This window comes from Phoca vitulina, unplaced genomic scaffold (genome assembly GCF_004348235.1).
Source record: "Phoca vitulina isolate PV1807 unplaced genomic scaffold, GSC_HSeal_1.0 scaffold40, whole genome shotgun sequence".
In the NCBI taxonomy this organism is placed as follows: Eukaryota; Metazoa; Chordata; class Mammalia; order Carnivora; family Phocidae; genus Phoca; species Phoca vitulina.
The window spans coordinates 18,578,529-18,599,274 of NW_022589743.1; the positions used below are offsets into that span (position 1 = coordinate 18,578,529).

Genomic DNA, 20,746 nt, shown 5'->3' on the forward strand with positions numbered 1-20,746 from the left:
GACCAGCCCACTGTGGAATCCGCTCGGTCTCCGCAGTCCCACCGGATGGCCAGCCGGCAGGGGTGGGGTGGGGGGAGTGGCAAGGACCCGGCGGCCTCCCTCTGCCCGGCCTGGGCTCGGGGAGCGCCTGCTGGGTGGCTGAGTGAGGGCCTCCCTCCGCCCCAACCCCCGGCCTGCCCCCCGGGCCCGGCGGGGACGGCGGCGCCTGGCAGCGGGGGATTTGGATGCAGCGGCCGCCCCCCCCCCCCCCCCCCCACCACCAGGGGGTTGGCGCCCGGGGACTTTATCTTGATTCCTTCGGACAGCCCAGCTCCTTCCCGGCATGCCCCGCTCGCAGGAGCCGCCCGCGAGTCCCGCGCCCGGACTTTGCCATCGGCGGGGCCGGGCGGCCGGAGCGCCCCCGGGGATGCGTCCTGCGGCCACGGCCTGAGGTGGGTGGGCCTCGCCGCGCCCCGGTGCCGCGGGAGCCAGGGGGTCCGGGCGCGCGGGGGGCCGGGGGGGGCGCCCGGAGATTGGGGCTGATGCCTGGGGAGGAGGGGGGCCCCGGGCCGGCCGCCCCTTTGTTGGGGCCGCGGAGCCCTCGCGGCGCAGCAGGGCCGCCCACAAGTTGGGCAAAGTTGGAGCTGCGCGCCTGGGAACCCTGCGAGCCCCGCGCCGCGCCGGGTGGGGTTCCCTTCCTCCGACCTGGGTGTCCGGGCGGCTGTTCTGGGTGGTCGGGCAGAGGGGAGGAGGTCGGGCAGAGGGGAGGAGGTAGGGGCTTGGGGCTATTTTATACTGGTGGACTTAGAACCCCATGGAGAAGAGGGTGGGGGACACACACACACACACACACACCCCCCAAGAAACCGAGACCAGACAAATCCCGGAGTAAGGTAGCAAAAACTCAGAGAAAGCTCGTCCGCCTCAGAGAAACACACTCAAATGGCCGCGGGAAGAGAGGAAACAAAGCGGGTGGTCTTGGAGGCCATGGCGCAGGGGGAGGGGGTAAGATGTCTGGAGAGGAAAATGGAGGAGAGACACAGAGACAGAGACACAGAAATGAGAGGAGGAAAGAAAAAGGGCTAAAGCAGGTAGCCCTTTAGGAGGGACGGTGTAGAGAAACACACATCTGGAGAAATTGAGGCAGACCCTGAGGATTACCTCCTGCCTTCCCCAACCCCCCACGGGAGATACAGAAATGAAAGAGACCGACCCTAGCCTTCTCACCCTCCTGGGCAAGTGAGTTTGAGGTGGTAGACCAGCTGCTCTGTGGAAGCTTTGAGAAGGGCCTCCTTGGCTTTGAGCCAACCAAGTTGGCATGCTGTCCACCCGGCAAACTCCTACTCATCCTTCAAAACCCAGCTCAAATGTCACCTGCCCTGTGAAGAAGGCTTGCCCAGAAAATGTCATGCAAGTACAGTTATCTCTTGTCTGTGTACCCTGCCATGTGGCATAGACACGGATTTGAGGAGCTGGGGAAGAGGTTGACAAGCGAACAGCAAACATTTGTCCTCCTGCCCACCTCTTTCTCCCTCCTCAAGGTTTGGGGTCCATGTCTTATTTATCTCCAGTCTTCAGAATCCTGCCTAGTGCTTGGTGCCTAACAGATGACCAATACTTATTGAATGACAACCGGGAACATTTGGACCCTCAGAGACATGTAGTATAGAGTAAGTCCATCGTTCTGGACTCCTAGATCAAAGCCCCTCTTTTGCAGGTGGAGAAATTAAAGCCCAGACAAGGGGAAGAGACTTGCTCAAAGGCACAGAAGTAGGATCCTGCAACGAATACATACTTCTCTGAGGTGCCCTTGTTCCTCTGCCGTAGTCTAAAATAGGTGTGGAAGAACCTCCTGAGTGAAAACAGGCAGTAGGCAAAGAACACTTTAACACCAGTTGTAAGTTTCCAGCACTGAAACTGACAGTCAAATCCCTTTCCAGAATTTTTAGAATCTTCTTCCCTCCTTAGAAAGGAAAAGGGAGGTGAATGCCCATCTCACTTTAAGTGGATGGGTTTCTACTTTCTGACTACAGAAACTTGGACAAATTACTTAACCTCCCCGAACCTCAGTTTTCTCAATGGTAAAATGGGGCTATTAATACCTACTTCAGGGTTAACACACAAAGTGCCTGGCACAGAGGAGATTCTCAGTAAATGCCATCCTCCCCTTCTTAGGAGGATATTCTTTCATGCACTTGGTGGAGATGTGAAACAATAGTGCTAGTTAAAATGTGTCCTTTTGTCCAGATTTAAAAGGCCATCCTGGTCTGGCAGGTGGCAAACTCTTAATTAAACAAAAGGCAAATTTGGGGCAGGACATAAAATGCATCTTGATTCTATTCAGGCCCTCAGGTCTCTGCAGGTGACTTGGGGGAATCAGGCTCTCTGTGCCCCCCACCCCCAGCAGGTAACTTGGTCTCTGCAGGTGAATTGGGGGAACCTGGCTCTCTATGCCCCCCACAGCAGGTAAGACCCCCCTCCCCCACTCTCTTTCACTGCTTCTTTATGAAGGCCTCCTCTGCCCTTGTGTCTTCTAAGATTTAGCCCATGCTGGGGATGTGACGGGGACGGAGGGAGCCCCCCAGAAGCATGGAGACTGTGGTGATTGTTGCGATAGGCGTGCTGGCCACCATCTTCCTGGCCTCGTTTGCAGCCTTGGTGATGGTGTGCAGGCAGCGTTATTGCCGGCCTCGAGACCTGTTGCAGCACTACGATTCCAAGTGAGTGGGCCCGGGGAGGGCAGGGAGCAGAGGTGGGCTCCGCCAGGGGCTCCAGCAACCGGAGGAGAGAGGGGCCCAAGAAGTTTGGCACTGGGCAGCTCGAGCTCAGCTTTTTGTCTCTAAAATGGTACTTGAAGGCTTCCTTTCCAAGAGAGACCTTGGAGCTTTAGCGATGTCCTGAGCCTTCTCTGACTCTGTCACTGAGCTAAGGAGAGATTCCCTGAACGTGTTCACCTAGCACAATCCAACCAAAGGCATAGGAACAGAAACCCCATGCCTGCACTCCAGCCACACAGGGAAGCAGCGGATGCTCAATTTTGTGAAATCCCTGCATGGGACGTTCTCCTTCTTTGCGCAGATTTCTTCATAATGCATTTTGTGTGCAATAGATTTTATGAGCAAGATCTTATTTTCCATTTAGGGATATTTTAATTGGTAGACCCCTAAGGGACCATGACAACTAACCCTTAGTTTCTCTTACCCTTTTACTGAATCCTATCAGTGTCTCTGTCAGGTGGTGAATAATTTGTAAATGCCCGTTTATATGACCCAGGAAAGCTCTGCTATTGAACGGAAGGCTATGGCGTCTCATGTTATAAAGAACCTTGTTGTAAAGTGGGTGTTGTTACTTCTGCCACTTCTGTAGAATGAGGAGGGGGTGGGGTTATGCAGACCAGCGTCCTTCCAGTCCTTCCCGAGAATGATTCTGCAGACCAGGTAGGTTTGGGTAACAGGAACTTCAGCTTCTCAGTATCAGGTAGGCTTGAAGGGAAAATATGTTTTTTTTTGTTTTGTTTTTTTAACCTGGGCATGGGGCCCAACGCAGGGCTTGAACTCACGACCCTGAGATCAAGACCTGAGCTGAGGCAAGAGTTGGACGCTTAACTGACTGAGCCACCCAGGCTCCCCAAGGGGAAAATAAGTTTAAAAAGGATGTTATTTTGTGCAGAAGGAACAGCCTTGTCTAATACATTTCTGTATTTATGGCTGTGGTTCTGCTCTTTCTCTTAGTGGTTCATCTCAGTCTGCTTCACTCTTCTTCTTTGCACCCCTGCCTGCCTCCTTGACTCACCTCTAGCCATGTGTCCTGCCCACACTTGCAGTCCCACTAGGGTTAGGTTTGGATCCAGGACATGAGGTCAGTGCTTTAACTTACTAACTTTCTACATCCTGCTGGGGGATACGTGGGCCTCAGTGAGGAGAGGGTCAGCAACAGCCTGCTCTTGAAACTACTCTCCTGGGCTTTTCCTTCCAGGCCCATTGTGGACCTCATTGGCGCCATGGAGACCCAGTCGGAGCCGTCTGAGCTAGAACTGGACGATGTGGTCATCACCAACCCCCACATCGAGGCCATCCTGGAGAATGAAGACTGGATTGAAGATGCCTCGTAAGGCCTTAGGGACCATTTGTTTGCTCCACTCCCTGAGGATGGCACATGGGGCTTCTGGGTGCTCTTTTCTGGCTTCCTTTGCCAAGCACTACTGGGCATCCGGGAGCACTGGGCCACTTGCTGCTCATTGCCCCCAGCATGGGGTGGGGGGTGGGGAATCAGATATGACAGTGTCTGTCCCCCCGCCCCCGGCCCCCATTTTGTAGACCTAAACACTGAAGCCCACAGATGTCCGGCAAAACTCATTACAAGGTCACCCTGCTGTGCCTGGGTTATCCCTGGGGTGCCTGTGAATTTGGTACGCAGGCTCCACGGATGAAGCCTTTGTCTTCAGGATCCCTCAGGGGTCCCTCTATCCAGCAGGAGCCTCTGCATGTTGAGAATTGTATGCTGCTCCGAGCCCTTATCATTACTGGGCAGATGTGTGGGGGCATTATGTGTGGGACACTGGGGCAGTTACTGCAGATATTAAACCGGTGGGAGAGACAGAATTCTACTCATTACAGTATCCAAAGCGAGAGCAGGTCCCTGCGCACGGTGCCGTGGGCACACAGTGTTGGTGATCTCTAGAGCTGCCTGGGATGTGGAGGTGGAGGGGGCTCTCGTGAAGGCTACCACAAAATGGGTGCCTTCTGACCTGGGTTTTGAAAGATGAGGTGGTCACCAGGCTGAGGATAAGGGGAAGGACACCTGGGCTGGAGGGAACAGCGTCAGAAGCTCAGAAAGCATAACTTGACAAGTGAGCGCTACCTGGAAGAGGCAGCTGGACGTGGGCGGGGGAAAGGGAAGGAAAGAGGTGCCTCCTCATTTAGCTCCTGGAATTGTTCAGTTGAACCTGGAGGCATTCCTGCTTTGGGTGGTGTCCAGGTGGGTCAGAGCTAGATGGGGGCAGAGTTGGTGGTGGGAGCCAGGGGGGCCTCAATAGAGAAGCACTGACAGATTCTTCTTGTCTCCCCAGGGGTCTCATGTCCCACTGCATTGCCATCTTGAAGGTAATACTTTTGATTTCTCATGATGTAAGGGGGGGTCATCAAAGCACCCCCGTGCACAGACTGTTGAAAGGGATCTTTCTAGGAAGGGCACCGAACCGTGCAAGAGGCTTTTTAAAAACATGCCTGACACTTGGAATTTCTACTGTTTCTACTCCCTCCTGGATGGTCTGTTACACTTTAGCGCTCACACCCTTTCAAAGGTTTTGTCTTACCTGGTCCTCCTAATACAGTGACCGCGTAGGTGGTCACTAGCCACATTTTCACCCATTGGGGAAGTCTGTGTGGCTTCCGAGGGGGAGCGGGGCTCCCCACCCCCTCCCCGGGCACTTTCTTTCATTAACAGAGAGCTCGGCCCTTTGCTCAGCGAGTTGAGTTCCATGTCTGGACTTCTCCAGTTACTAGAAAGTTCCTCACTGGCCTTTTCTTGCTGGGACAGTAGTCTGCCGAATGGGACAATCAGTGTTGAAAAATCCAAACCATGAGTACTTGAAGGCAGATTGGTTTTTCTCTAATTCTTGCCGCCTCCACGATTGGGTGGAAAATTGCATCCAATTTGCATTTTGGCTAGGTTTTATAGTTTGGGGTAATTTTTATAGTTTTAGCATTTGTTTTTCAATTCTTGCCTGATAGAATAATAATAATAGTGAAATATTTGGCCAGTTGCAGATATTGTTGTGTTCTTCCTCTCAGTAACTTGGGAAATCACACATTTATCTTTTTGTCCAGTAATTATTCAACATTTCCAAAAAGACAGCTTTATCGTTTCTTCGCTGTCATTCAGTACAACATATGAAAAAGCCTTTTGGGGCGCCTGGGTGGCTCAGTCAGTTGAGCGTCTGACTCTAGATCTCAGCTCAGGTCTTGATATCACGGGTGTGAGTTCAAGCCTGGTGTTGGGCTCCAGGCTGGGCATGGAGCCTACAAATAAATAAATAAATAAGGTAAAAAAGTCTTTCATCCCACCTCTCCTTTAGCTGTCTCTCTTGGGGGTCAGAGGAGTGCCTAGTAGGAAATTGTTGTCATCAAGTCCAGGATTATTTAATTCCAAGAAGCTCTTTGGGTGTAGATATGGTTACAGATAGATAGGTCTAATGAGTAAGCAATAATGCTGTATTCCACTCCCGTCTCCCAGCTAGGATGGGTCCTGGCGCTGGGTTTTGTCCCTGTGGGGGCCTATTAGAGAAGGAGGTGACAGCTGAGGTGGGGGATAAGTCAGCAGGAAGGGAATCCTACTGGATTAGAATCAATGGCCCATCCTGAGTCTCCCATCCAAGGAGAGGCCCTGGGATCTGATGTCCCTTTTGCTTGGCCACGTGCCCTTGGGTCCCTGTGGGCTCTTGGCCTTCTTTCTGCTCTCCTTTCCAGCCCCAAGTATAAGGCAGGTCATGGAACCTACTTGCCAGGGACAGAAGCACATCGAGGTTCTAACATCGAGGTGTGCAAGGGAGGAAACAAAGCTTTTGGGGTGGCCTCGTGTCATAGTCTTGCGTTTTCCCTGCTTTTTTTGAAGATCCTTTCACCATCGTCCTGTTGACAAACATGCTAAGTATCACCCTAGAAAATTGTTGAACTGAGTGCCGCTTTTGGAGGATGTGCTTCAAGGGAACAGTTGCCCTTTGTCCAGAGGGTGTTTCTGAGGGTGCCCTGCTGGAGAGATTTAACCTTCTGGAAGACTAAACCATGAGGCGAAGGAATAGAAAGAGAAAGTAGGTTTTTCCCCTGAAACGAGAAGGTGAAATTAGAGCACATGATTTTTCTTAGACAGATTATTTCGGCTTAGACTTCTCTAAGCCAAAACGCTGACCCTGCTCTGAGGTTCCCACCCCTCCCTCCTCACCGGGCCTCGTTCTCTGCTTTTGCCTCTTCCTCCTCTTGTCTCTGTGTGCTTTTGACTTCAACTTGCCTACTAGATTAGGGGCCCCGGGGTGTGGGATGGAACCCAAGGCAGGGGCCATATTTGTTTGTGGGAGTGGCAGACACTCTTGGGGGGCTAGGGTACCCCTCATCACCTCTCTCTTCCCTGCTGTGTTAGATTTGTCACACTCTGACAGAAAAACTTGTTGCCATGACAATGGGCTCCGGGGCCAAGATGAAGACCTCAGCCAGTGTCAGTGACATCATCGTAGTGGCCAAGCGGATCAGCCCCAGGTGAGCTGGTGGGCCTTGAGGTCCCCACACTCCACAGGGGGGGGGGGGGGGGGGTTTGTGCGGTAGGGGGAGGGAGGGGTCAGAAGCTGAGGTGACAGGTGGGCCAGGCTCCTTGAAGAAACCACATAGACAACTTTAGTTACTCGTGTGCCAGACATTTACAGAGCATCCAGGAGGGTTTAGATACTGAGAGAGCAAGCCAGGGTGGTCTCATAAGGTTCCCCCCACCTCCCGCAGGCCCCCTCCAGTCGGCTTTTTGGGGAATTCTAGCATGTGACTAGTGCCGACGCTTCTAGTCCATTCTGCAGATCCCACTGTGGTTGCTTCCTCTCCCTTAGCCCCATACCAGCTGGGGCTGCCTGCTTCCCTCCTTCCCAGGCTCTGGACCAGTAGGCACATTTCCCACTGGTGTCCACCTCTCTGTGCAGTGACCTGCTGGCTGTGCCCCGCCCCAGCCCTATTTGTATCGGAGACTAGTTTCGGGGACCCACTCCTTGCTACCTCCCTGTCATCCACTGCCCCAGCCATAGCCCAGCCAGTAGCCTCCAGGACCTGGTGGGTGGGGGTAGGGGAGGTGAAGCCATACTTCATTCAGATCTCCGAAATTCCAGGCTGTCTGCAAAATCCCATGTGGGAGGCAATCAACAACTACACCCCCTCATTTGGGCTTGACTTTGTGGAGAAATAGCCCTTTTCTTAGGGAGAAGGGTGATACTGAGTTTGTGCTGCCACCTGGTGGCCGGTATGTGGATGTGCCTGAGTTGGGCGTTGTCCCCGCGCGGGCTGTTTTCTCAGTCAGCAGGGTGCCTCCACACCCCTGGTGCGAATGGTGGCCTCGCTGTGAGTTCCAGGGGCTCTCGGTCTTCAGAGGAACCAGCCCTCTGAAGGAATATGAGAGTTGGTGCACTTGAACTCTGTCCAGGGCGTTCAGTGAGTTGAGAAAGTGGGAGGGAGAGAATCCGGGGGAGGGACTCAGCCCAGAACAGTTGTTGGCTTTCTATGGAGCTGGCCCGGGTGGGTGTAGCTATAGGACTTGCATCAGCCTGGCCAGAAGGCCCTCCAGCCCAGGCTCTGGGCAAGCACCAGGCATTCCACTGGCCACCCATTGTTGGTGGAGACTCTGCACCGCTCATCTCTGCCCACCTTCATCGTGCTTCCCGTGAGGATTAGCCCTGGTGCCAGAGGGAGGGTGTGGCATGGCTCAGAGGGCACACCTAACCCAGTGCACTCTGGCCCCTCCTACCGAGCCCCTTGGACTACTTCTAGAATGCTCTGTGCCATAATTCAATCCGTGTCCTTGCTTTATCTTTTTGCCTTTACACATCTTTCTACTTCTGGCCGTTTTTTTGTCCCCATTGTTTTTCTTGCTCCATTTATTTCACATAACGTGTTGATAGCATATGAGTTTCGAGGCCAGTGGCTTCAGCTTCAGGGCACTACAGAGAAAGGGGCCGTGAAGACAGCAGCCCACGTTCCTCTGCATGTCCTCACCAGCCCCGAGACAAGAACACTGGAGAGCATCTATTTTCAAGTGCTTTTCACAATCAAACAATGCATCATTATTCTTTCTTCCTGACTATCAAGTGGTCCAGGAGCAAGGATTTGGATGAAAATCTTGAACCCTGCAAATCAGAATGAATAGTAGTTCCTTTCTGAACTTGGTTTAAAAAAAAATTAACCATGAATTGTACCGTAATGGAAAGGGAATCCAATGAAGCAGTTTGAACCCAAATTAAACTTGTAGGGTTTTTTTTAGTGTTCTATATAACTATGTTCCACCATTTTTTAAAACACAATAGTAATAATACTTATAAAAGTTAAAACACTGTAGAGATAGAGTATCTGGAAAGTGAAGGAACCCCTAATTCCACTCCATCCCAATCCCTGGAGGTGACACTAGTGAATGGGGAGTGTTCCTGCACTCTACCCCACTCCTGCATGCCATAGCTTTTGTTTACTCATTTTCATGCAAGCGGATCGGTCAAACCTTTATATAGTGTTCCGCAGCTTGCCTCTTTAATTTAGTAGCATATCTCGAGCATCATTCCAGATGTGTGAACTTACACTTTTTAAACTCTGGGGACTTGAAACCAGAAAACAAAATATTCTCTCAACTGAACCAGAAGTCTTTCTGTTTAAGTCTGTCTGAGAATGCAAAAGCCGTTAGAGAAGGAATCACCAAAGGTGGGGGCTCGAAGATCAGGAGAGAAGAATCGGGACAAGGAGAGGTAGGAAGGGAGGAAGGAGAAAAAGACAGAAGGAAAGTGAAGTTCTGAAAACGTTTTGCCTCCACACAGAGTGGACGATGTGGTGAGATCGATGTACCCTCCGTTGGACCCCAAGCTCCTGGATGCCCGGTGAGAGTGGTGGAGGGGCCATTCGGCTTCTCATGCTGGAAGCTCCCCGTTTTATCACACCTGTGAGGTTTGCTGTTTGGGTTGCTGTGGAGAGGGCTGTTTTGCTGGGCTCCCAGAGCTACCCGGGCTTTGGGCACCATTCATTGCAGTGTGAATGGTGAGAGAGGCCCGTGCTCTCCCTGAAACCTGGGATTGGGGAGAGCCAGTCTTAGATTTTGAATTTTTACACTAAAACATCTGGCCGCGCTAAGTCCTATCTGCACCTTCCCTCCCTCCCACTTTCTCCCATCGTCTGCCTCTGCTCCTTGGACCCCGGAAGCAGACACACCCCAGCTGTGAGTGCTGCCCAGTCTCTGGGTGGGGCAGGTGGTGAGCAGGGCAAGGGGAAGGAAGGGGACTGGTCAGCTCAAGCTGTGCTCACCTTCCACAGGACATACCCGGGACCCCTCCCCTCTCACGATCCTCCCCTAGTACACCGGGCACCCTTAGGCTTTTGAAATTACGTTCCTCTACCAGATGCAAACCCATTAAAAGAAACCAGATTCTTTTGTCTCTCGGATGTATATGACTATTTCCTAGAGCTGTTGTGTGTGATGATTGTCAGAGACACAGTGGCTCACACTGCTTAGGTTGGCTTTTCTGTCCCGCTCTTATTGCTGCCCCGCTATGTCCCTGGGCTGGTACTGTGTGATAGGTTCCCAAATGCATCATGCACACGCACTGTATGAATGATATTCTATGGGGAATCTTCCAATACTGGGGAAAAAAAAAAAAACCCACTCCCCCTCAATCTGGTTTTGAATTAAATTTTGTTTTTAGAGTGGTGTAAACCAGCCTGGGGCCTTATTGATTCAAAATCCACAAGGGTTGCCTCAGGCAGGGGTATGTCTAGCCTTCTTGTCTTTGAGTGGGCAGCAGTTGGGGATGTGCTCATCCAATTGACTAGATCCAAGCTGTCCCACAAAACACTCATCCAGGAGATGTTCATAGGTGTGCTGCAGAAAACGGGCTCCCCAGTCTTAAATAAGTTAGTGAGCCATGGCACATTGTATTCTTTCCCGAGAGCTTTATCATGCACGTTTAAGGCCCAGAGAAGGCTTCGGTTAAACCTTGCTGAAACCAGCCATTCCCAGATTTATTTTCATTACTCCCCAGCCTTCCGGCGAAGGGCCTCCAGTTTGGGGAACACCAGACTAGAGTCTGTCCGTGTGGGCTTTGGTGCAAAATCCCTTCTTTCCCGGGGAAACCGATCCTGTTGCTTTTTCTAGGACAACTGCCCTGCTCCTGTCGGTCAGTCATCTGGTGCTGGTGACCAGGAATGCCTGCCACCTGACCGGGGGCCTGGATTGGATTGACCAGTCACTGTCAGCTGCTGAGAAACACTTGGAAGTCCTTCGAGAAGCAGCCCTGGCTGCTGAGACAGACAAAGGCCTCCCAGGCCCTGAAGGTTTCCTGCAGGAGCAGTCGGCCATTTAGTGCCTGCTGCCGTCCCCGGCTGGCTCCTCGGCTCCTCGGCTCTTCGGAGCCTTCCGTTCCCCCTCCCCTTGCCTCCCGTAGTGTTAGGTGTTCTCCAAGGCTCTGGAGCTGTGTGTGCATAGCTGGTGGCCTCTGTTGCAGTTGCCAGTGGTGGCTGGTGAGTGGCAGTTACGGGAAACAACAGGCCCCCTCTGTGCAGAAGAGCTTTAGAAACTGGCGGAGCGTCTGCTTTATTTAGCTCACCTAGTGTTTTCAGGGAAATTGAACCAGCATCTAAAAATCACAAGGTTTCCCGTTAAAATCAGAGTCTCTGGCCTCTCGTAGACAATCCGAAGCTAAGGCAGCTCTGACATGCATTTTCAGAAGACAATCAGCTGGAACTCAGTAGGAGTTATCTCTTTCCATAGGGCTGGTGCTCTCTCGCCCGGTCTGGTTCATTTATTTGTAGTATCTGCCTGGTCCCCGAGGCATCTGGGTTCCCCCCCTCCCCTTATCAGGTTTGGCTTTGAAAGTGAGCCCTTTCCCTTTTTGTCCCTGTGCCTGCAATTCTACCTAGCTACCACTAGGAGGACAGTAAACTTACACTGAGATTTCGGTCGAGTGAGTGGTTATTGAGTCAAATTCAAATGCATGGGGTGCGGTGGGACGCATTTGAGAACTGAGGATGGAAGAAGAGAGCCTAAGAATCCTGAGGATACCTTGTATGTATCACCCAAAAAGAGATATTGAAAGACCCTTCAGAGTTGGGGCAGAAGTACCCCCATAAAGTAGTTTCCACATGAGCAATGACATCCGTGAAGGATGTGTTCCCCTTGCTTTTGAGATCTGTTTGTTCTGCAAGTATTGAAAGATGAGGGGCATTTTTATGACTGGAGACCTCTGTGGGACCTAGAATCACAATGGCATAATCCAGATGTACATCCAAATTGCATGATTGTCGTCATAAGCATATAGGAGAGACTGCCGTACTTTGCTTCCTCCCAGGATCTCAGAGCCAGCCTTGCTCTCGGGAGAGGGCCCTGGCTTGGGGGCTGCCTTGATTCATATGCTGTGCTGCTTAGCAAGTTCTGATAGTCGTGTTTGGTCCCACTTCATTTTCTCTGCCCTGACTTGTCAGCAGATGTGTCGGTCTGATTCTAGAGACCCAGGAACCCATATTCCCAAGTCCAAGATCGGGGCCTTGTTTGTCACTGAAATGTGCCATTGGGCACAGTCCGTTCTCTCCTGGAAAGCAGGGTGCTTCTGACCAGCACGATGTATACCATTCCCACTAGGGAAATGGAGTCAGGAGCAGAAAGCTGGAGTCAGCTAGCATTGGACTGATGGATGGATTCATGATGACGGGCGCCTTATTAGATCGTCTGTTCCCATCAGCTCTGAACACATGCTAAGTGTCTCAGATTTTCTCATCCTGCTGGTAGGCTGTGAATAGGAAAGGTCCACAAGGCCACTTGGACTTTTCCATTTGTGGCCTCCACAAAAAGACATCCACAGTCCTCCTGTTTTTATGTTTTTCCCTTTCTTTCAAAACCTGCATTCCTAACCAGATTAGAAACGACTTTCTGTTAAGGTTGCGATGGTTGCCACAGTTATAAATGCCCCTGCCTTTTAACCCGGGTCAGAGCCCTAAGCCAGAGAGGCAGCTGCAGGTTGGCATCTTAAATACCCTCCACCAGGCATGGCAGGTGGGGATGAAGTTTCCTAGCATCCCTGGAGCCACGTCCGGAGTCACCTCCCTTCTGTGAGCCCCGGCGAGTCCCGGCACCGTCCCCCAGCCCTGGGGTTGCTGCAGGGAGAGGTTGCTGAACACCGGGAAGTGTCTCCTAGACTGTAGGATCTCTGATTCTGCTGCTGTGTAGTTTTTCTTTTGTCTCCAGTGCCGGACAAATAAGAGGTCTCTGGACAAGGTAGGTGCTGGTGGAGGTAGAAGAACCATCTGGAGAGGGAGGGAGGCAGCCCTACTCCTCTTGGCTCCTTTGGGAGTTGGCCGAAGTTACCCTCCTCCTCAAGAGAGTCTGGTTGGTGAGCACGGGGGATCCAGCCAGGTGTGGTTTCCCAGAGGATGGACACATCCCAGGTTCACTAGCATCTTTGTTTATGGAGGTAGATCTTCCATGACATGCACCCCCTCCTAGCCTGACTCAAATTCTGAATGAAGAAGGAATTACTCAGGGAGAGGAATTGAGTGTGAAAAGAATAAAATCTCTGAAATCAAACAGAATTAGGTTCAAATTTGGGCCCTGTCATCTACTGTGTAAGCTTGGACAAGTTACTTAACTTCTCTGGTCCTTAGCTTTCTTATCTATAAAATCAAGGCTGCTTCCTACCTCACTGGGTTGGTATTTCAATCAAATGAAGTGGTGTATGTGAAATGCCTGGTTGTGTGCCCGGTAATCATTAGCCAATATTAATGCGTCTCTCCCAAAGCCCCGCCTCCCTCTTGCCCTGAGGCAGGTGACCCAGAGGTAGCACCTCAGTTACCATAGCTCTACCCAAGCAGGGGTCTCTGTTCATAAGCTCTGGAACTGAGTGGCCAAAGTTCTGGAATCACCACTGTTATAGGGAGAGTGGCCCAGCCCTGTCCCTCCCCTACCCCAAGTATGTTCACATGAAGACAGTCAAAACTCTTGGCCTCTTATCAGTGTTCCCAGGGTTGATTGCTCAAGCTCACATTCCTCCAGAGCATGGCCCAGGGAGCCTCCTCCAGCTTGTGAAATCTTCCAGATGGACACGTGTTCCTGGCATCCAGCTCACCTGGGTGCTCACCCTGACCTGCCTCATTCCGTAGTTCCTTCTCTCTGGAGACTATCCTCTGTGTGCCCACATGAGCCTGATCTTTAGAAATGACTTACAGCCCCAAGCCCCTGCGTTGCTTTATGACCTGGGACATCTCGGGAAGGTGTCAAATGAAGACTTTCCATCTATTTCTTCCTTTCGTCCCTCTATCCTCCTCCACCCCCCTTCTCATCTATTCCCTCCCATAAACATGTCCTGTTTGCTCACTCTGGGGGGAAGTGTGCTAGGTGCTGGGGCTGTCCATCCCTGTCCTTAGGAAGCAAGAGGGACAAATGAGCAGCGGACTGGGGCAATGTGGTGACAGAGGGTGCAGAGCAGGGGGTGGGGGAGTCAGGAAGGAGACCTGGGGGGAACAGTTGCCCCTGTCAAGACTGTCACGGGACTGAGAGGTGTTCTGGGCAGACTGGACAACACAGAAAAGGGCCAGGGCAGCATGGCTGATTTGAGAAAGGCAGGTGACTGTGGAGGCTGGAGTGTGGGATGGACAGGGTGTCAGATCATGGAGGACCCTATAGATCATATTGAGGATCCAGAGACTTATCTGAGCATAATCAGGACCATAGAAAGGCTTTAAGCAGGGGAGTGACTAGGTCAGATTAGCAATTTTGAAAGAGTCATTTTCTTCATGCCCTATGATGTTAGGCTCCAGGGCCCATAAATTTGCCTGATGCCACTGAATACCTGTTTCCCCCCTGAGTCTGAGGGGTTCGTGACTCAATCATGGTCGAAGCAGGATGGACAACTGGTTAGGAAGGAGGAAGAGGAGCTAGGCATCAGAACAGAAAGTGCTGGAGGCTTCTGGTGGATACTGATGCTATCTCTATGTCAGAAAAGCTGATGAGCAGAGTTTTAAGAATTTGTGGCATAACTGGGTCCTTGCTGTTTCATCCCATCTGTGTTTTTATCATTCCTGTTTTACAGATAAGGAAACCACAGCCTAGGGAGATCAGTAGCTTTCCTGGAGTTAGGAAGAATCAGAGCAGGAAGTTCAACTCCCCACCTGCGTCCTCAACCAAACACTCCTGCCTGCCTGGGGATGGCGGGGATGGGCGGGGGAATCCATGATGGGAAGGGAGTAACAGATACCAGTGTCATCCCATTTTCTTCTAGTTTTAATATTTTTCACTTAAAAAAATGACGGTTGTGACCCATAAATTAATTTCATGGCTCACTAATCGGTTACAACCCACAGGATGATAGTACATGGGTACTAAAATGAGGGCTGGGACATGGGTGAGGTACTCTCTCCATCCAACATGACTTAATTTGATCCGTTTTAAGTAAAGCGTGCATTTACCAGAGTAGTGGCAAAAATTTATGGGGCAAAATGGAATAATTAATTTATTACATGGTTGATTAGTTCAAGAGTCATCTGTTGAGCATCTCCACGATACAGCAATGAATAAAAATATAATGCCTCTCTTGAGGCGCATACACTCTAAGGTGGAACGAAACGCATAAAGAGTCATTTTCAATATCATGCGGTAAGTGCTAAATAAGGAAGGTGTGTAATGAGAGCACAGCACAGGGGCACCCAACCCGGCTTACGAGAGTTTCCCAAAGGTGGCGATGTCTCAGAATTGTCAAGAAGTAGGCGTTAGCAGGAAGAAGATTGGGTGGGTGGGAGAAGGTGGAGGCGGAGAGGGACAGAGGACCCAGGAAGGGCAGTGTGCAGCGGGATTTCCTTGCTGTGCTCAGGAGATTACTGTTGCTGGTGTCAGATGGGGCGGTGGGGGGGGGGGGGGGGGGGGGGCGGGGGGGAGACATGTTGGGAGATGAGCCAGGAGAGCCAGGTGAGGACTAGACCCCGGATTTTTCCTCTAGGTGGTAGGGATTTATTGAAAGTTGAAACAGCTTTTATTTTTTCTTGGAAAACTACCAAATGATCTCTGAGCCTTCCCCAGCCTTTAACGTTGTCCTAATTTGATAGGCAAACAATGGCTCAGCATTGTGTTAATTTGCATTTCCCTGACTACTGGTGAAGTTAAACATTTTTCATGTGTTTATTAGCTATTTACTTATTCATGTCTTTTGCCCACTTTTCTCCTGGGATTTTAATATTTTTTTATCGACTTAAATGAGCTCTTTATATATTGAGGATAACAACCCTTTGTCATATTTATTGCATATATTTTCCCCAGCCTTGTCGTTTGCCTTTTAGTTTTGTTTAGAATGGCTTCTGACGTCCAGAAGTTTTAAAATTGGTGTAGTCAAATGGATTGATTTTCTTTCCCTTAGTGATTTCTTCCATCGCTTTTATGCTTAGAAAATCCTCTCTCATCCAGAGATCAAATAAATATCATTGAAATGTTTGAAGTAGCAGAGTACCATGGGTGGATGATTAATAATAATATTCACAGGTTAGATGTAGTGGTAAAAAAACAAAACCAAAGAAAGAGAAAAAAGCAGAGTGGAAGAAATCAAACCTGCCTTTATACACCACAAACCCAGCCCAAGGTTAAAGATAGGAATAGTTAGGGATCAAACAGATGGAGAAGAGGAAGGCGGGCAGAGTCCTGCGGCACTAGAAGGATGTGGTCAGGTAGCCAGGTGGGTGGGAATAACAAAGAAAGTAGGCTACATGTCGCAAGGCAGGATATGAAGGCACACGGTATGTTTGGTTAAAATCTAAGATAAGAAGAAGCAGTGGTGGGAGAGGGGGTTAGAAAGAGAATCATAAAAAGCCAAGAAGGGCCCGTAGATTTTGCTAAGACGTGAGGACTTTATCCCGAGAACAATGGAGAGCCATTGAAGGTATAACCCAAATGGTTCTTGGTGCCTCCTGGAGCCAGTCACGGCGTAGAGTTCCATTTAAGTAGGCAGAGGTTGGTAGGGAAATGACAAATGACCACCAGAAGAACAATGACAAAATTCCATTGATGATGGAATGATCAGTGCAGGGGCTGCTCTGTACCCTCTGTGAGAACAGCCTCCCTTCATCTGAGACCAGATGGGGGGGAAGATATTATAATCTCTCATCCTTCCCTTTTCCTCTCTTCCTTGTTGCCAGGAATGATCCTGGGATCTGGAGGGAGTCAGACCCCGCTGTGCATCCTGACTCGGCCACTCCCTAGCCCTCCCCCTTTCCCACCTGCCTGCCTCCCTTCCTTATGCAAATTCCACTGGACACCCATTCTAAGCATCCTCGAAGTGCCGAGATAATGTTGAAGTGTCGAGATAAACCACATAACTACTGCCCTAATGGAATTATAGGCTAGTGAGGGAAGACAGATAGCAAACAAATGATTGCTTAAATAAATGGAGAATTACAAATTTTTTTTAAGTATTTTAAGAAGAGAAATAGAATCTTATGAAAGGTTATTAGGGATCCTGATCTATCAAGCCATCTGCTTTGCACTTGAAGAGTTCAAGGTGCATTTGGGATTTCTGAGTGGCTTTAGGTAGAATGGTTGAATCTCAGAGAAGACTGGAGATTTTTCATTAGTCATTATTGTTCAGCTTATGGCTCTGGATAGGATGAAAGGGAAAGAGTATGGAGTGAAAATAGAACTCTAACATCTCTAACATCTCATAGGATCTTGGGCCAGTCTAAGGCTCTCACAGTTATTTTGATGGTTCAATGAAATGCCATATGCCCAGTGCCTGGCATATAGAGGCAACTCAGTAGATGCTAGATACACATCTCCCTTCTCTCCTCTAACTCTCCTTTATTTTATTCTTTTCTGTCTTCTGGCTCTATGGATGATAGCCAGAGACTTAAACCTAATTCTTCCAACTTGAGATGGCCCCAAGGGACCTAGTGTGTATGCCAGGCGAGCCCTCCTCCAAGACCCAACCCTGGAAAGCCTACGTCTCAAGTGCTCTCTGAAACTGAACTAGGGGACCTGAGGCCTTTGCATAGTGGGCCAATGACCGACACTTGGAGAGCCAACTTTCTTAGCACACACAGCCACATCTACTTTAGAATGCGCATCATGCTGCCTCGCATTTCTAGAACATGTATTTTTTCAGGGAGCCTTCATAACGATTATCTCAGTTGTTTATCACAGGATCTTTCATTATGAAATGCATTTGCATATTTTATTTACCTCTAATTCTTTCCCCACTGCTAAAACAATAGCGTTTTGAGCAAACATGCATATGGATGATTTACAAATTCACTCCACTCTCTTTCTCAAGCTTGCTTTCTCTTGAGTTCCTGTTTTATTTTTAAATTGTGAATTTTCTCTTCCTTGTCATAATCTTTCACATGTTTCAGTGATGCCCAAAATCACAATTCTGTTCTTTCTCTTCCTTTTGGGCACTTGTCTCCGCTTGCCTCACAGAGAGCCCATGGTGTGGCACATGCCGAAACTCACAAGTTGACTCCTCTTCACCTCATTTCTCTCTGAAGCAGGTGCTGTTTATTCTGCACAGAAGCTTCCTATTAGCTTTAAGGAGAGATTTGTTATGCAAGACAACCGCACGATCATGCAGCCCCATCCAGGTTCTTCCTTTGCCCCTGGCGTCTTAAAGATTCTCTGCCAATCCTCAGTCTCACCTTATTCCTTTTCTCTCCTAATGCATAATACTTCCCCACTTTTCCTTTCTGGATTCTTGATCTTCATCTTCTGCTATCCGCTTTCATCCTCTCATTAAATATGTCAAGCACCTCCTATGAACCAGACTGTTGGGTTCTGGGGATTAAGACACCCATGACCTGGTCCTTGACCTTGAAGTGCTCACAGTCTGCAAGAGTTCTCAAACCCGAAGGCACATTTGAATCATCCTATGAGGTGGTGGTTGTTTGTTTGTTTGTTTGTTTTTAAATATGAATGCGAAAGCCTCCGCCCAGAAGATCTTGATTTAATTGGTCTTGAGTGGGACCCAGGCATTGTTATATTTTAAGGAGATTCTAATGTGCAGTCAAGGATGAGAACCACTCACTGGCCTAATGGGTAAGACAGATGTATAAACAAATGATTTTTTTTTTTAAAGATTTTTATTTATTTATTTGACAGAGACAGTGAGAGAGGGAACACAAGCAGGGGGAGTGGGAGAGGGAGAAGCAGGCTTCCTGCCGAGCAGGGAGCCTGATGCGGGGCTCGATCCCAAGACCCTGGGACCATGACCTGAGCCGAAGGCAGACGCTTAACGACTGAGCCACCCAGGCGCCCCTAAACAAATGATTTTAATACAATGCGAAGGCAGAAGTAAACACAGGGGCTGGAGGAGAATGGAAAAGAAGCTCCCATTCAGGAAGCAAGAAAGCAGGGATGATTACCCAGAGCAGATGACTCAGAGCCCCATCCCATTCTAGAGGAGCTTTTCACAGAGCCCTCCCTTCCAGGTTTCTAGTAGGATAGGAGAAATGAAAGTCTCTCTTAAAGTAGTATAATCTCTCTTCTTAAGGAATAGAAAGAAAAGCAATTATGAGCATGAGCTTTGGAGTCAAGCCAAACTGTATCCAAATCTCAGTAAAACTGCAATTTACTAGCTGTGTGGCCTTAGGCAAATTGCTTAACCATTCTTAAATCTTAGTGCTCTTGTTGAGAGAGAAAGAGAGAGAGAGAGAGGAAATTAAGGGAGCAGATGTATGTCATGTGCTGAGCCCACTGCCTTACACCCAGTAGGTGCTCAAAAAATTGTAGCTATGTACACTTTGAAGTACAATACACACACTGAAGGTGCTCAGCATTTCTTCTTCGGCAGCAAGGACTTAAATGACCTGTTCGCTTTACTGGTCCATCCCTGACCTAGGGTGGCGTGCGTTGGGTCCACCTTCATGCAGTTTTTAAAGGTGTCTGAACCTCGGCCCCTTTGTACACTCTCCTCCCCAGGTTCTTTCTTTTCACTTCCCCAGTTGTTTTGCTTTCTCTTTGCCTCTAAATATCCCACCGACATATCCTCTGGCCCATTGTCTGGTCCAAAGCTTATTCTGGATCTCAACATGATGGCTCTCCTACAGCGTCCTCTTTGGCCCTGCTTCGATTTCTTTTGTGATGGCCGAGTGGTTTGCTGCCATCACAAGAGATCTGCTGGTGCCCCCCGTGCTCCTCCCCCGCACTGGCCTTGGCACCGAGGCCGTGGTGCTAGTTAGGGTGGGAGTCAGCCACAGCTGCCCACCATCCTTTATAAACATACTGCTGTTTCCTTGGCTCGCTCTCTCCTTTTCCTGGGTCAGCAGTCTGAGGTTTGCTCTGTCTTGAGGCAGTTTCGAGAACTCGATAATCAGACCCTACGTCCCTGGGGGGCACTGTCTTGGTTTTATAGCTTGGCCAGTTCTGGAATTAGGTAGCTAGCTGGGAAGCCATATTCTTCCCCCACAGCCTGCCCCCCACTCTCTCTGAGGCTCAACTTGAACCTGAAACAGGGCACTAAACACACTGCTCCGGTGTTCACACTTCCTCACCGGGCACCCCCGGTATCTGTCTCGTCTCATTCAGCTCTACAGCAGCTCTCTGATCTTGGGTTTCTGCAGAATGTCTGCGCATGGCCCTACCCACCCCCCACCTGCTACCCTTTCTCTCCTAATTACCAGGATTCTGTTAACACAGACTTCTCACTTTGCTTCTTTGATTTTTTTTTTCTTTAGTGATTTCTGTTTCATTCCATCACCTTTACCATTTCTCTCTCTGCTTTTCATTACGGTTGACCTTTGAACACCACAGTTTGAACTGTATAGGTCCCCCTATGTGCGGATTTTTTGTACAGTACAGCACTATATCTTCTCTTCCTTATGATTTTCTTAATAACATTTTCTTCTCTCTAGCTTACTTTACTGTAAGAATACAGTATAGAATACATCTGCGAGTGAACAGGCTGTTCATGTTATCGGAAAGGCTTCTGATCAACAGTAGGCTAGTAGTAGTTAACTATTTGGGAAGTGGAAAGTTACATATGGGTTTACGACTGCGTGGGGGATCGGTGCCCCGAAGCCCCATGTTG

At 49.8% G+C, this 20,746-nt stretch overlaps 1 protein-coding gene across 5 annotated transcripts; it reads left to right on the top strand.

The window, feature by feature from the left end:
- Positions 1-290: 290 nt before the first annotated feature.
- TMEM98 (transmembrane protein 98) lies at positions 291-13,541 on the top strand. Of its 5 annotated transcripts, XM_032429182.1 has the most exons (8): positions 291-431; positions 1,697-1,876; positions 2,518-2,699; positions 3,955-4,086; positions 5,048-5,081; positions 7,114-7,229; positions 9,527-9,586; positions 10,855-11,071. In XM_032429182.1, the coding sequence occupies exons 3-8, from the start codon at positions 2,569-2,571 to the stop codon at positions 11,060-11,062; spliced, it is 681 nt and encodes a 226-aa protein (XP_032285073.1). In that variant the 5' UTR covers positions 291-431; positions 1,697-1,876; positions 2,518-2,568; the 3' UTR covers positions 11,063-11,071. The 5 variants fall into 5 exon arrangements, with proteins under 5 accessions (XP_032285073.1, XP_032285072.1, XP_032285077.1 ...); XM_032429181.1 differs by lacking the exon at positions 1,697-1,876 and having other exon boundaries at positions 292-431; positions 10,855-13,541; XM_032429186.1 differs by lacking the exons at positions 1,697-1,876; positions 2,518-2,699 and adding an exon at positions 3,711-3,837 and having other exon boundaries at positions 292-431; positions 10,855-13,541.
- Positions 13,542-20,746: the final 7,205 nt, after the last annotated feature.

Excerpts from the sequence above, each read along its gene's own strand:
- TMEM98 (XM_032429182.1), top strand. The coding sequence starts at position 2,569 with ATGGAGACTGTGGTGATTGTTGCGATAGGCGTGCTGGCCACCATCTTC. Across the intron at positions 4,087-5,047 it reads GACTGGATTGAAGATGCCTC|GGGTCTCATGTCCCACTGCA; the intron begins GTAAGGCCTTAG and ends TTGTCTCCCCAG. Across the intron at positions 5,082-7,113 it reads ACTGCATTGCCATCTTGAAG|ATTTGTCACACTCTGACAGA; the intron begins GTAATACTTTTG and ends CTGCTGTGTTAG.